The 16,845-nt window shown below is 38.5% G+C and overlaps 1 protein-coding gene across 4 annotated transcripts in view; it reads left to right on the top strand.

Moving 5' to 3' along the window:
• LOC130926868 (hyccin 2-like) overlaps positions 1-16,845 on the top strand; it is a 72,220-nt gene that overhangs the window by 28,542 nt on the left and 26,833 nt on the right. For all 4 annotated transcript variants that reach the window (XM_057852155.1, XM_057852157.1, XM_057852158.1 and 1 more), the window contains exons 3-6: positions 1,213-1,276; positions 5,635-5,736; positions 6,403-6,582; positions 13,704-13,784. In XM_057852155.1, the coding sequence (XP_057708138.1) occupies positions 1,226-1,276; positions 5,635-5,736; positions 6,403-6,582; positions 13,704-13,784 (414 nt within the window). In that variant the 5' untranslated portion in view covers positions 1,213-1,225. The remainder of the gene's footprint in view (positions 1-1,212; positions 1,277-5,634; positions 5,737-6,402; positions 6,583-13,703; positions 13,785-16,845) is intronic.

A 16,845-nucleotide genomic window follows, 5' to 3' on the forward strand; every position in this document is an offset into this window, starting at 1 on the left:
TGCAGAGAAGAAACCTCATGTTTTATTGAAAATTGGTTCACTCACTGCCATTTATATGGATTGTTATAAGGCAAGCCATTAATCCTTTTTGTTCGACCATATTTTTGATAATGAGGAATGAGTGATGAACCTTACTATGTAATGTTTGCATTTTACAGTGTTAGTTATGTTAGTAAGTTATTGAGAGGCCTTTTAGTTATTGATAGGCTTGCTGTCCTATATTTGCCAGGTTAAGAAAGTTGTTTCATGGACCAAGACCACAACAGTATCCTCTCCCTTAGCACCAAATGTTTTTATCTGATGACAAGGCACAATACTTGTTGGGTTTGTGTTTTAGTTCAATGCTCATCATTCAGGGAACACATCTTCAATGACATTGACTAAATGATTGTGATTGACTCAAATTATATGTGAAAAAAATAAATATTGGCACCTTATTTGAAGCCGTTACTGTTCTTGTCTTTGTTTTGTTCATTATAATAATGTTCATGTCATCAAAAAAAAAAATGGTTAGGTCAAAGGCTGTGTTGAGTCCACCACAGTTAAAAAAAAATTTTTTTTTTTAACTCCAGGTGTTCAAAAACTCCGGTGAATATACATTTAAAAATTATATATTTATTATCGGTTATCGATATCGGTATCGGCTTTGAGGAGCAGGAAGTTATCGATATCGGTATCTGTTTCAAAAAATGGATATTGTGCACCCCATATATATATATATATATATATATATATATATATATATATATATATGTATGTATGTATGTATGTATGTATGTATGTATGTATGTATATATGTATATATAATATAGCAATTTTGAGCAGAATTGAGTACGTCTTGTTTTACTTCATGCATCAGGGTTATATAATATATCAGGAGTTGAAGCTTGCGCGTGCAAATTTGATTTGCATGTGTTGCCACGAGAATGAAAGTCGCCGAGTTCTGGCCATCGTAGTTTTATCTTCAGGCGACGGCCCATACTGACGCCAGTTGTGGTTTCTTATTCACTGATGCATGCTGACAGGTGAGGTCCGCGTCATAGCTCATTATGTAACACGGCGCCATGCAGTGAGTAACTATTTATGCTTCAAATGATCATTTCAAGACCTCCTAGTCAAAATGGACTGCATATCTATCCTTGTAAATGACAGCCAATGACTTAAAGACAGTTATGTTAACAAGTTCGACTTATGTTCTTCTCTGTTTGCCAGGCAGCTGAGGAAGATGCTGGGTTCAGAGCGCGGTGTTGTCGAAGAATGGCTCTCAGAATTCAAGGTAGTTCTCCTTTTTTAAACTCAATTGTGGATCTTCTGTTACCTTAGAGGTCATTTTGGGAATATGTTTTACCCATTCCGTAATTGCTCGAGATTTTAAGGTTTTAAGTACAGTATTTTCAGTAAGTACGCGGAATAAAAAGCATACTCAATAATGAATTTAACTTGAGTAAAATGTCTGTTCCAAAGTATTACCGAGATTACACGTAGAAAACATCATGATTGTTTACAATGGCATACCGCAAGCAACACGTCACCTCCGCTCATTAATATTCATGACATTAGCTACTGTTGCTAAGTAAGGACAAGCCACCGTATGTCCCTAATAGGAAATGAATGGAAATCGTGTACGAAGATGTTTACAGAGTTAAACCTACCAATTCTCTCCGAAAATGATGTGCCTGGTGCCAAATTCACTGGCAAAGATGTGGAAGAACATAAAAATGTTCAGTTAAAGAGATGGCTTTAGTGTCGAAGGCTGAAAAAAACGAAAAAACGAGCCGACCTAAGCATACCTTTAGCTTTTTTATCGACGCGACTGACAATGACATTCTCTTTTTTCAACAAGCTATCCTTTACCATCAGCCCTGTCTTTCTTATATATCCTCTGGTTGTCCTACGTCTCTTACCGTTCTTGGGGGTAATTTAGTTAGCTTTGTGTAGCGATCGCAAATGCTACTCAGTAACGGCCAACGAACACTTTTAATTTTTTCATTGATAACACATCTTAATCCTATAATTTATTTACACTTCCCCCTTACTAAAGTTTTTTTATATATATATATATATATATATATATATATATATATATATATATATATATATATATAACAGAAACGGGAACAGTGGCAGTCAGATACCATTGTAATTCTTTTCAGGTCATTCATTGTCAGACAGAAGCAGTACGGCACAACGTTACGCTAAAAAAATAAGTTAAAAATATAAAAATGGCTTACCTCTTTGTCCTCTGAAAGACCATGCCAACCCAACATAATGTTTACTGCATATGAAACGTGAATGGATTCGCCGAGCTGGTGTTAAAGTCCGCGCAAGTTGATTCGGTCTTCACCTTTTTTCCTCTCGAGTTTTTGGTTTTTCGGAAACGTATGAAGAAAACATCCTCCATGTGTCGTAACGTCTAGATTCGTTTCTACAAGTTCCAAAAAAGCAATGCGTGATTGACATGTTCATTTTTGAAAGATTGCCAGAGAAAAGTAGCACTTTTTACGTTGGGTCTATGCGAGGGCGGGTCTATAATGTCCCACTTCGGCTTTACTTCCGCTTTACGATGCGACCTCACGGTCTAAAAATAGCCTGCGTGCGGTACGCCATTCTTCTTACATGAGAGTTTATGCCTAAACTTAAAGGGACAGACCATACCTTTATCATGTGCATCTTGGCGAAATGAATCTTCTTTGTTAAAAAAATTGATAAAAGCACAGAAATTAATTTTTCTCAAGCGTTTTTCAAACGCTAAATTACAAAGTATTTCCAGGGAGTGGCCACCTAGATTGCCTGCCTTTTAGGCATGTGCCGGTTACCGGTTTCAGGGTTTACCGTGATATAAAAAACGTCACGGTTTCAAAACCACTGAATTTTTCCGTCATACTGTAGTATGATACTAGCTATTTTTTAATGTACAAAAAAATGCAGCAAAAATTCCGTGGCTTGGAGCAGCAGCGCTCACCTCGCCCCCTTTGGTTGTTGCTCTGTCCTGTGTCTGTCGCTGTGTAGAATAGACACAATGGCTGAAGGTCTTGAAACTACACCTGAGCTTTTTTTCTCCCGTCAAAAAAAGATAGTCACTACTATGGGAGTACTTCAGCTACCGAGAAGAAACAGACGGCCGCACCTTAGAGGAGGAAGGACAGGAACAGGAGTTCACATTAACGTGACCATTATCTGTCACTTTTATACAACATTTAATGTAAGTAAGCACTGTCATGAACGTTTCCCACCAGCTACAAGAGTTCTCCAGCGTGTTTAGAGTGTCTAGCATAGTAAAACAAATACTATAACGTAGGCTTGTTAACGAGGCAGCTAACATAGCTAGTTAGCATGCCAAGATGGCTAACTAGTTTTCTCTCTACCATTAGCTTACTTTTGTAAAGTCTTCCGCCATTGTAAACATCTGTTCAAAATAACATATTCATAATACAACCTGTGGTGTTTTTTCTCTCTAGCGACTTTGTGTTGAGAGAGTGTGTGCGTGTGTGTGTACAATGTGTAAATAACGATACGAGTCATACACACACGCTCTGTCTCTTACTCTCAAACTCCTTTAATATTCAACTAATTAATATTGCTAGTAGTAGTGGTACGTTTTACATAAAATCAATTTGATCATATATTGTTTAAGTCCAGTTCTATAATACCAAGAGTTCTTGCTCTAATGTTGGGCAGCTTGAGCTGTGGCTGTGGGTTTAGTCTATAAGTTCTATTTATTTCAATTTTATTTAAAATATTTGTTATTTTTTTATTTTATTCATTTATTTTAACATTATATTCATGTTGATTTTCCAATTTGCAAATATATAGTGAAAAATAAAAAAAATCTTGTTCAATGGCGTAAAAACAGAAAAAAAACAACAACCCATATCTCAAAATAACAGATTCAGATTCAGATTCAGAATATTTATTGTCATTGTTACAAAAAAAGCACAACGAAACTTTGTTTGGAGCATCCATCCAGCCCATACAGCTAAGTTGGTAAAGTGCAAAGTGCAAACCCATAAAATAAATACCCATCAGTACCAAGTGTAAACATTGACACAGTTTTGGACATATGTACAGCAAAGATTCAACAGCAGCATGAGGTCGTGTCAGTGCTAAAGTGCAGAGCAAAAATATACCAGTTGAAAACAGGCAAAAATCAGTGCAAAGTAGGCATGTGCCGGTATGAAATTCTGACGGTATGATAACCTTAAGCAAAAATATTGCGGTTTCGCGGTATTGCAATTATAGGTCTCATTGTGTGAGTTCTGAAAAGCAGCGTGCTGTGTTCTGATACAAAAAAATGCATTCGTCCAATCCATTTTGATTGGGAGGCTCGCGGGTGATGACTCGCCGCAACCCTTTCCCAGCAAAAATATTGCGGTTTCGCGGTATTGCAATTATAGGTCTAATATGTGTTCAGAGACATATTAGACCTATAATTGCAATACCGCGAAACCGCAATATTTTTGCTTAAGGTTATCATACCGTCAGAATTTCATACCGGCACATGCCTACTGCCTTTCCTCGTGACGTATTAAAACTTATTATCACGTGCGCCTTTGCACCAGTCTATCAGTTGCCACGTTTACATGGAGCCAAATATTCCAATTTCAATCGGAATATTTGTTCAAACCGAATAAATGTGTTCCATATAAACACCTCATTCGGAATGAACAGGCCCAAACCGAATGGAATTTCATTCCGATTCACAGGGGTGGAATATTCCTTTTCCCAAACCGATTAGAAGTAAAATTATATCATGTAAACAGGGAAGCGGAATGGTGTCTGGCTGCGTTCTTTCTGCACATGCTCCGTACTGACGTGGTGACGTCACTTGCTGACGTAAGTAACGTCACATGCAACATGGCTTCCAAGCACACGCACAGCGCACCCACACAACTTTTTAAATGAACGGCGTGTCATTCTGAAGTTTTGTTTCCACTCGAAAAGTTAGAACAGCAGCTGATCTGACGATCGATCTCCATGTTTTGCAACGTGACGCTTTGTTTTGATTAATCTGCGGATGTCAGACGGCAGTTGTCAAACGTCCTTTTGGAATAAAGGCAGACACATGTAAACGCTGGATCGGAACAGATGAAGTGACATGTAAACAGCTGATGTGAAATTTCCATTCGGAATGATTTGAATCGGTATGAAAAAAAAGTCAGCATGTAAACGTGGCTAGTGTTTACGTGTGTGGGTATAACTGATGTAACAAAATGGCTGCGCTCATTAGCGGTGTTTTTTGTGTTTTAACTTTATTTTCTCCATTATCTAAGTTCTAAAAATGTGTGATTTGCATTCACATGAAGGTTATATACAAGTTGTTGTCTGTCCCTTAAAGTATGCTGAATAACTGGTTAAAAGTTGGGCATTGTGGCCATAATTACATGAGCATGATGGAATAAGGCAGAAGAAATGCGTAATAGTAGGCATGACTCATTGTGTGAGTTCTGAAAAGCAGCGTGCTGTGTTCTGATACAAAAAAATGCATTCGTCCAATCCATTTTGATTGGGAGGCTCGCGGGTGATGACTCGCCGCAACCCTTTCCCAGTCAAAATGGATTGGACGTCTATTGCCGTTAATAGGTAAATGGTCATCACGCATGTAAATTGACATTGCTTCTCTCTATTCCTACCCAGTCCTTACCAGAAACCCAACTCGCAAGTTATGCCAGCAGTCTTCATTTGAAGAAGTCCTTGGTACCGGCACTGTACAGGGTCATCCAAGATCCGGGCAATGAGGTGACATGCAATTGAGAACACATGCCTAATGAGCTTGGAATTAATAAGGGAATCTAGAAAGAACTTTTTCCCTTTGCTTTCTATACCAGCAAATTCACATTCTACATTTTCTTCTGTGACTTGAAGACGATCTTTGTTGAAAGGCCAGAGACACTCATTGATATGGAACTCTAATTTTACACTAGTGATTCTGTGGGAGAATCCAATTATCTTGGCAGGTTTTTTTTCTTGCTGCTCCTTCATGGTCAAATTTGATACCAACCAACCGCAGACATAAATTAATTCTGAACCTCTCTGCCTGTTCAATCTCATTAGTGAGCCAATAGAAAGAGAGCGTATGTGGGGGTAAAATACAGATAGGTGTCAATAACCTCTCAGGCTTAAGTTGTTCGTGCAGTACATAAAAGTACTCTTGAATCAATCACTACTAAAAGGTTCCAAACAGAAGCACATGCCATCACCTGACTTTCATGTCAGTGATTTACTGTTTTACTCTACTACATTTCCAATTTGACTAGACTTTGTCCCCAGGCCAGAGTCAGTTCTATGAAGAGGATGCGTAACCATGTGAGACAGCTAGGATGCTCGAACGAATCGAAAAGAGCGACCAGATCAGATTGAGCGAATGATTTGCCCGTTCATGCATGTCCCTTTGAATTTTTCCAGCTGTTGGAGCCCGTGTGCCACCAGCTGTTCGAGCTGTACCGCAGCTCCGAGGAGCGCCTGCGGCGTTTCACCATGCAGTTTCTGCCCGAGCTGGTGTGGGTGTATCTGCGAGTCACGGCCAGCAGAGATCGGCAGAGTAATGGGTGTATTGAAGCCCTACTCCTGGGAATCTACAACTTGGTAGGTGCCATTTTTTGTCTTGCTGTGTGGAATCTGACGCCTCATTTTCACTTAAGCAGTATATTATTTTTCAATGTTACTTTAATCCATCCTGTCGTACAGTTAAAGCAATTTCCTGTCACAATTGTATGATATACAGTAGATTCTCTTACATGGTTCAAGACCAGGGGCCTGCAACCTGTGGGGTCTTTCAGTTTACGACTTGTAAAAATAATGAGTACAGTAATTTTTGCCGTAAGTCGCCACCCGACAAATTTGACACGAAAACAGGATTTGTTCATAGCTAAGCCGCACTTGACTATAAGCCACAGCTGTCCTCACTGTATTTTGGGGTATTTAAACCAAAAGATATTTAACCGGTAACACTTTATTTGACAGCGGCATCATATGACTGTCATAAGACCAAATGAACCATCATGAAGCTTTGAACCAATTGGCTGCAAAACTTTGGCCATCACTGCTCCCTAGGGGGAGACAGTGAACCTCTGCGGCCACCTGCTGTCAACACAGTTGTCGTCCAACATGCCTCCTAGCATGCATTGTAGGGCTACAGATGTAAATAACAATAAAAATTCATGTTCTGTGCTAATTATTGCTTCGGTTACTGTTCCAGTTGTTTTATTAATTGCTAGTTATAGTATTTGGTAACACTTTATTTGACTGTGGTGCCATAAGACTGTTATTAGACAATCATAATTATGACATGATACTGTCATGAGCATTAATGAATGCTTATAACAGATGTCATTAAGTGTTCTCCAGCAAATTATCTCACTTTTGAATGGATGTAAAAGATTCAGGCTAGATATAAATGGAGTTCGTGACATAATTTGCTGGGTGACACTTAATGACATCTGTCATAAGCATTCAGTAATGCCCATGACAGTGTCATGTCATAATTATGACAGTCTTATGACACCGCTGTCAAATGAAGTGTTGTCTATTAACACAAATAAATCAACAAATTTGCCGCACTGGACTATAAGAAGCAGGATTCGAAATGAAGGAAAAAAGTAGGGGAATATAGCCCAAAAATTACAGTATTTGATTTATAGCTATTGCAGTTTGTTATTTTTTTAAATATAATTTTAATTTTGAAGATTATGGTGCTGTTCTAATTCCGGTTGTAACAGAGAATTGAAAAAAAGAAATGTGATAAAAGATACAAACATGAAATGAATGAATTTGCAAATTTTGTTTTGGAAAATGTTAGCCCATTTCATTGAAGACAAAGCTGTTATTCTGTTGTGTGTATGTGGCAACAGGTGAAAACACGGGTTCATAGTACCATCTGCCATCCAGTGGTAGAGCATTTGATTATTTCGCCTGTCACAATAAGTCTGCCATGCACGTGGTTAGAAATTCTTAGACCGACTGAATAAATGTAGCAAATGCGCCATTGCACACTAGTGGGAAAATCGCTGGGTTAATATTTGAATAATGTACTAAGTTCAAATCATGGAGAAATCGCCACCTTCGGGAACTTTTTAAATGCAGACCTCTCTTTTGCTAGAATATCGTCTTTAAATAACGACTGTTTCAAAAAGTGCTATTGTCCTAATTTTTTTATCATTATTTTTTGGTATACTTTTTAAATTGGAGGAGCCACCAATTTGCAAACCACACAAAAAAGCAGCGGTGATGAATAGAAGCAAGGCTGCCTGCTCGTAGCAGATCTCACAAGAGCTGCTGTTATAATGGCAGCACTTGGGTCAAGTGACAAAAAGCCTTGTTTAGGAATCACCCTTTTAAATGAAACAGCGCTAAATGTTGAATGTGTTTTGTTCTTTAAAATGTAATGTCAAAAGCTGAATAAATAGTTATTTAATGTGGAAAATTCTGAGCGACATAATAGGTAATTATTGTGAAGTTCTCGGACAGGTGTTGCATTTCGGAAGATCTGTAAGACAACCCACAGGGAAAACCCCAGCTTAATGGGGAGCAGCGAGATTGCATCACCAGGAAAGCTCATCTTGAAAATGTGCGAAGTGCTAGATAGAGAGACATGTCAAAAGAGAGCGCTCCATTTCAGCCCATGCTGTTTAAAGTGGATCCATGAATAATTTATTCCTCTCATTCTAGACACATACAGTATGCCACATGCACACACCACTCTATTCATGCCTTGGCTCTTAGCAGTCCACACTCATGCACAAACCAGTGAAGCAAGACCTGGGTTAAACCTTTGAAGGAAGAATGCACAGTGTCACAGTTCACTATAATGTGGTTTTTGGATCCTCTAGTCGATGAGTCTGTGATGATTTTATTAAAATTATGGATGCTGTTATGTCCTGAGATGTTGGTACCTAAGGTCTTTTCAAAATCAGTTGTCATTGACAAACTGTTTTTCTGCTCTGTTTCTGTTTTGCTGCTTTACCACTGGTTTGCTGTAAAAACTAAAATGGATTAATTTTATTAAGAAAAACAAAAAACAAAAAAAAACCCAACTAAGATTCATTCGCTTCTAGCCACTCCCAGTTCAGATGAATTTGACTTCTAATGCAATTAATGGCTCAAAACAAGGTTTACAAAAAGTGGCTTTGTAGCTGTGATTATTCCACTGAAGACTTGCAGATGTGTAGCACTTTAAGCTTTTATTCAATTATTTAAAAATATGACTGCAAAATACACTTTCTCTGTCTACTGAATGACTGTTCAGTTTTAATATTTCATTGTAATATAACATTATCGTTGAGGAGTTGACGCTGTTGGCACCAGAAATGTAAAGCCATATTTTAATGCACCGTATGTGTATAATTAAACAAAAAAAGCTCTATAAATTAAACCTATTTATTTGTTTCCCTCAGCTAATTCTGATGGATAACAATGTGCGATGTCCCAATTGGGTTTATTTCGGCCAAATCTGACTTTTTTTCTAAAGTGATCACAGTACCAAGACAAATTTTACACACCCTTTGTATCACATTTAGGGGAATACCAATAATGTGTGTCAAATTAAACGAAGTGCATACTTGGACTCTGATACACTGTTAATAAAAACAAGCAAAAAAACAAACAAAAAAAAAGTATGGTAAAATGTTGGCTGTGGTTGCCAGAAATAAACCGTAAAAAAATTGGAAAACCGTAAAACGTTCATTGTTAAATGATCAACAATCTACTGTAAAAAGAACTACAGTATTTTTCGGACTATAAGTCGCGTTTTTTTTTTTTTCATATTTTGGTTGGGGGTGCGAATTATACTCAGGAGCGACTTATGTGTAAAATTATTAACACATTATGATATAATTTCACATTTTATTTTGGTGTTTTGGACTGATGGTTTTGTAAACTTGTTAGCATGCTATAGTTATCTGAATAACTCTTAATAGCTATGGCCACGTTCGCGTTCTGCCTTTGGCAGTGTATGCTCAATTGTATTATTGACTTTTTTATATTGAAATGGATGCATTTAGTTTATGGCGCTTTCACGCCCACTTGGGAGCGCACTCACACTTGTTTACGTGAAGAAGAGCGCTCGCACGCCAGAAGAAGACGGACAGCTACGTAGCTCTGAGTGAGTGAGTGGGCGAGTTAGCGAGAGAGAAAGACAGCTGCGAACCTACGTTCATTGTTTATGCTTTTAAAATATCTCTACAGAGGCAACGCCTGCGTGTATCATCTTTTCTTTTGTTGTTGTGTGTTTTCCACCCGCGATCGGACGCTTAGAGCCAGTTGTGTGGTTGTTTGAACGGTGTGCTAATGCTAGCGAACGCATGCTAACCTGTTACGTTATTGCTGTAATAGTACCTAATTATCATTTATTTACGTTGATGCAAACCTGTTTGCTATCGAGGACCAAATTGATTCAGCAAATTATGCGGACGTCCAGCATTGTCTTTTTGGAGTTCGCTGTATATAGCCAGGACCGAGCGGTAGCGTCCTGGTGAGGACAGTTTATTCGCATTTCGTTGTTCACGCACTGTACACTGTACATTTATTCAGCATGTTGTTCTCTATTGTATTTTTATATTAAATTGCCTTTCAAGATGACATATCTGTTCTATGTGTTGGATTTTATCAAGTAGATTTCCCCCAAAAATGTGACTTATACTCCAGTGCGACATATATATGTTTTTTTTCTCTTTGTTGGGCATTTTATGGCTTGTGCGACTTATACTCAGGTGCGACTTGTAGTCCGAAAAATACGGTATATTTTATTTACCATAGAACTGTTGTTTTACATCAAACCCCTGTAAAGCGTACATTAGTATCTGAAGGTGGTGATGTCACAGGGCTCCCTTTCTTTTTCTACCCCTTTTCCCAGTGTACTTTGAACATGTGGTAGTCAAGTGTGCTGATTACTGAGCTAACCGCATAGTCAATCTTCAGCTGCCAGTTTGTTTAAGCTCGTAGTTGGCACATTTGAATATACGTAACAGTGTGTATTTGAATCTAGACTTACAATGGGAAAAAGTGCAACGAGGATTTCACCACAGTTAAGACAGGTATTATGTGCCAAAAACGGCTCGCGAAGGGCGTAACATAAAACAAGCCACACAAAAGTACGAGTGGACACAAATTTATTTACAGAACAATCAAACTCGCAATGAATATGTACAGAATGCCGACGAAGCGTGACGTCAGGGTAAGCCCAGGCCAAAACAACAAACAAAAGGAGCTACACTTAAACCCCACCCGCTAACTAAACACTGATCATGTAAAAGGAACAAAGAAAAGACAGCATCTAACCTAACTTCCTACTCTATACAAAACAGGAGAAAACGGGTTGAACAGAAATGGCGACTTACCCTTACTTGCTTCAGTGCTCTTATTTACAGTGGTGAACAAAAACGATCCAATAACGAATAAACACAAAAGACCTCATCGAAAAAAGCGGGAGTGTATCAAAGTAGCGATCAAATGCAAACGAGAGTGAATGGCGAGCAAATAGCTGGCGAGGAGGACCGCGACAGAATACTGTCAAATGCGACCTCCTAGAACGTTGACAGCGGTAGGTTTAAGAAGCTTGGCGCCTTTTTCCGTGGCCAATCAGCGGCGGTGACGTCGTCGGTCCGTCCTGCGTCGATCAGCTGTCGTCACAGTGGGAGGGGAAGCAGCCAGCTGGTGGAGGCGACGATCAGCTGACTGGAAGAACCTCAGAAAATTAACTATTAAACGGCCAGGGGCCGTCACACAGGGTACATATCAATTTTAGTTTAAAATGTAACTACAGGTAGTCCCTGGGTTACGACATACCCAACTTGCGCGATTTCGACTTTACGACGCCGGATTCTCGTCCGGCATTTTGTTTCCACGTTTTTTTTTTTTTTTTAGTCGCATAAACAGTACCTTACTGTACCTAGCAGTATCTTATTTTTTACTTCATTAATATGACGAGTTCTGTCCTCAGTAAATGTGAAGTTGTTCAGCTTGACAGGCAGCAAACGAGGCAACTGTGCTTTATGAAGCTTTTTACTTCACTTTTAACAATTTGTAAAGCTGTAACACACATATGTACACTTATGTTCAAAACAGCACATTTTACCAATATAACACTTGACACAAAACAATTGGTGTTCAAACGTCCATCTAGTTTGATCAGATTGTAAATTTAGTAAACTAAACTAGGCTAATTTGCCTAACAAAATTCTGATGGCTTAAATGCTACAAATGCTAACGTATTTGCAATTCTCAGAGCAAATCGCTCACTCGTAACTCCACAAACTGGAGTTGTAATCTTAATTACAAATGCACACACAAACATATATTAGCTGAAACAACTTACAGCCTTATGTGGGCCAAACCAGAGCGCAGCTGTCCTTTATCCATGTCAGACGTTTGAGGCTGCTTAGTCATACAAAGCGACATTCCAGCCAGATCCAACACAGCCACCCGAGGGCAGTGTATCCTCCATCATTCAACAAAATACAATACTTTTGAACTTTTTGGATAGTTATGTCAAGATTTAGGGGTACTTAAAGGGTTAATTCCGACTTACGGGGAAATTCGGGTTATGTCGCCAGCGTAGGAACGGAACTCTTTCGTAACCCGAGGACTACCTATAATTTTTTTTCTACTCCCATGAGTTGTTGTTTTTTAAATGTAAAATTTACAGTTACCGAAGCACTATACCAGGGGTCTGCAACCTGTGGCTCTGGCAATGAACTTTTCAGTGCCACTGGCAATGTTAAACGCTGACTCATCCCTCCGCTATAAATTTCAATGAGTTAATCACTAGTCAACTTCCAGTCTATTTGAACTGGGAATGGGTTGTGAGCTGTGGCGTTCCCCAGGGGTCCATCTCAGCACCACTACTGTCCATTCTGCATCAAAAACTTTGCAAAAATCAAATGGATTCGACTTCTAACATTATCAATGACTAGCACCGAGTAAATCGCAGGTGCTTTGACATTGATAAAATAATCGTTTGAGAAATAACCTTGTTATAACTTCATTTTAACATCAATGCGCTGACTTTAATGGGAATGTCGCCCCTGCCAACATGGCTGCCCTGAGCTATGTTGGTAGGGGCGGTGAAAGGTCTTTTCATGCTAGAGTTTACCTCTAGTAGACGTCCAATCCATTTCAAGTCGATTGGACATCTATCACCTTTTTTGGCAGCCAATGAGGTAACAAGTATTTGATTTGAATTTAAATAGGATTGTACAGTGTCAAACCTAATTCTAAATGTGAATATGTTGGTGCACACTATAAGCCAGCTATAGATAAACAAAAAAACAGTTTTTTTGTTGCATTGAAACCATTTTTACATGTATTTTATATTTTAATGTTTTCCTGCTTTTTAACTGTAAAATTCTGGCAACCACAGCTGCCATCAATTTACCATTAGTTATCACAATATTGTTTTTATTATTTTTTTTAATAATATTATATACTGTATATTAAGAATATTGTTTTTGTTATTTTGATATAGTGTAGCTGATGTTTGCTTTTTTCAAAGATTAGCTCTTTTATCCCCCTTGGTAAGCCACTTTTAAGGAACATTTTTGTGGTTCAAGGTTTCTGCCAGCATGCAGGTTCGCGTCATCCCTTCAGCACTGTTTTGCTGATTAAGTTGTAAAGACCTACAACCAGGATTGAGCATCACAGACTTGAGTCTTCAAAGAAATTGTCTGTTTCTTTAATGACATGGCCTTTCTGTCTTCTTTTCCATTTTCCAGGAGATTGTGGACAAAGACGGCAACAGCAAGCTCCTTTCCTTCACCATCCCCTCGTTATCGAAACCATCCATTTATCATGAGGTAAGAAAACAACTAGAGTCTCTCATATTCTTCTTTCATACGGTGATGATGACAGTGAATGTGCGTGACTGCGGTAGGGCTCGATAAGACAGCAGAGTGCTGCATGAGCTGAAGGCGATTTATAAGCGTAATAATAAGCTTGAGAGGCTTGAGCTTGCATGCTGAGAGAATAAAGCAAACATCGTTGGCATTAACGTACCCTTGAGTTGCTCCTTAAATTAATCCTTCCTCGCCTCATAGCGTGCAAGGTCCTTAAGAGAAAATATCACTTCAATTTAGGGTCGATGTTAACTGTGGGCTTCATCACAATGAAGAGATGATGAGAATCATTTTGTGCTATAATTAGTTTTCACCGGACTCTACCTTGTTCTGGGCGGTTAGTCAAGAGACACTTGAAATAAATTTTCTAATTAACTAAATGTTCGGTTGCTGTTAACCTTAATAAAGACACAATCGCTACTTTCAAACATAGGGCTGTTATCCATGATATAAAAAGAATAATTGTTTTATGTCAGCACTTTTGAAATTAAGAAAAGTAGCCCATAAGATAACAACACTATGCTACAGGTAAATATAAGCGATTTTTGCGTCCAATCCAATAATAGATTACAAATAGTATATAGCACACTTTTATATTAACTCTTTGGCTGCCATTGATGGCGATAGACATCCAGTCAATTTTGACAGAACAATGAAACTCAAAGCATTCAAAATATTATACCTATTGTACTCAGCACTCTAGAGAACCAAAACATTTGTAATATTATTAAAGTATCGTATTTAACGGACTATAATAGTAAACACATTATTTCCATAAAAAATTTGACATTGCGCTTTATAATCAAGTGCACCTTATGTATGAATTCTAGTTGCGCTAAATGACCTCAAACCTATTTTGTTGGAAGCCAACTGTATTATACTGATCCAGCAAAGTGCCCAAGACACACATTAATCATTCATCCAACCTATAAATAAAACAATAATTAAAACATTAGGAGTTGACGAACAAGCAACAAATGCACAACATTGATACACTAATGCACCTTATAATCAGGTGGGTGCTTTCTGCATGAAAATAAACGGATTCAATAATGATGAGCCTTGTAGTGCGTAAAATGTGGTAATCATGAAGGGTATTATGGACAAGGGGTCCCCAACCACCGGGTCGGGGACCAGTACCGGTCCGTGGCACATTTGCTCCCGGGCCGCACAGAAATAATAAGTAATATATTAACGACCGCATTCTGCCTTGTTCCTCTTGACACACCAATCTGCCTGTCTACTCTACAAATATAATAATACAACTGGATAGGGTCTCGTCATTGTGACGTTTTACGGGCGGAAAGGCGGTGTGGACCCAAATGCAAGGAATTGGCATGGAGGCGAGGCAGACAGGCACAGTTGCAAAAATGATTTAACTAAAGCCAACAAAGTACAAACCAAAGAGTGTGGGATCCAAAAACTCTAAGGCAAACAAAAGACTGCTCTCAAACAACTTACTATGGAACTCAAAACACAGCAGTACGAGGGCAAAGCAACACGCGGGGCTCAAACGCTGACATGAACAATGTCACAACAAGGACTGAACAAAAACTTGGAGCTTATATACACAGACTAGGGGTAACGAGACAATGAGGCACAGGTGGGTGACACGAGAAGAAGCAGGTTGGTGGATAAACAAGGAGCAGGCCACAACAGGTTTTAACAAATGGGTAATCACATGTACTGTAGAAGACACACTAGGGCACAGGACCAGACTCAAACCATGACAGTCATAGAAATCCGTTGGAGCTAGCATCGTTTTTAAAAAAATCTATATCTATGTGTGCTTGTCCTCGATAATGACGTATGACGCAGACACATCAGATTTGTTTCCGTAAATAATAAGCCCACACGCTAGCAAAGATGGCTGATGAACAGACCTCTTAGGACAGCTTTTTTACGGGGCAAGAGCCAGAAGAGGAGCCTACAACCTCCATGAAAACCAAAACTTCTGTTAAGAGACAATACCAAAAATCCCACCTAAAATATGGATTTGTCCACTCTGCATAATATGGGGCCAAAAGCTAGCAAACGAGGTAATGAACCCTTCAAAGCTGCTTTTTACAGACTAAACACCCTGGAATAATAGATAAGCCTTTGGAATTTTTTTAAAGAAAGAACAAGCACGAAGGATAGAAATAAAAAAGCGAAAAAGCGAATGCATTGAGAGCATCGTACCTCGTGGCAAACCGAATTGCTAAAGTTAAGAAACTTTTCACTATTGGAGAACTTCCTATGCCTGCGATATGTGGAGATGCTGCTTTTAAAAAAGGACGATTCAGCATATGGTAGGTTACATTTTCCCTGCACTTAATGTTTGGTTTTAGCCCTGTCGTGTTATTTTATATTAACTGTATTTTCCTGCAACACATTGCCGATCCGTGAAAAAAAGGCCCACATCACACCGGTCTGTAGTGAAAAAAGGTTGGGGACCACTGTTACAGACCTATACCAAGGCTAAACTAATAAGTCTATATGCTGCCATAGCAGATTCATGGCGCATTAAGCCTCCAAAATATTTAAAATTTGTCCGATTTCCCCTGGAAACCCTCGTTTACAGATGTCGTGCGACCGCTTTTGTTGCAACCCAGCCATAAAACGAAGGTAATTAATTATATTTACTAATCAAAATATCTGTAATTTTTAGCTTAGAATCATTAATTGATGTCTAATATTTTGTTTAAAAAAAAAAAAAGATGACGTTAAAAAATTTTCCACTTGCATATTTTAAATTTTTAAACAAATTACGTCATAATGAAAAAAATTGCATCTGTAAAAAAAGTCACAAATATCTACCTCATAACTATCGCTTAATTGTATTTTTTTGTTACTGTCGCATTTCCTCCGTGATGTTAGATGATAAATAATAGATACAAACAATGAAAAATTGAAAGAAAAAAAAAGTTTAAAAGGGTAAATGTGTGAAAAAGAAAATCTCGACCACTCTTCGCTGTCTACGATTTCTGCATCACGACCCTAGTTATATTACCATGTTTCACCCATAAAATCCACCAAAAAT

The sequence above is a fragment of the Corythoichthys intestinalis genome, chromosome 12 (genome assembly GCF_030265065.1).
Source record: "Corythoichthys intestinalis isolate RoL2023-P3 chromosome 12, ASM3026506v1, whole genome shotgun sequence".
Lineage (NCBI taxonomy): Eukaryota > Metazoa > Chordata > Actinopteri > Syngnathiformes > Syngnathidae > Corythoichthys > Corythoichthys intestinalis.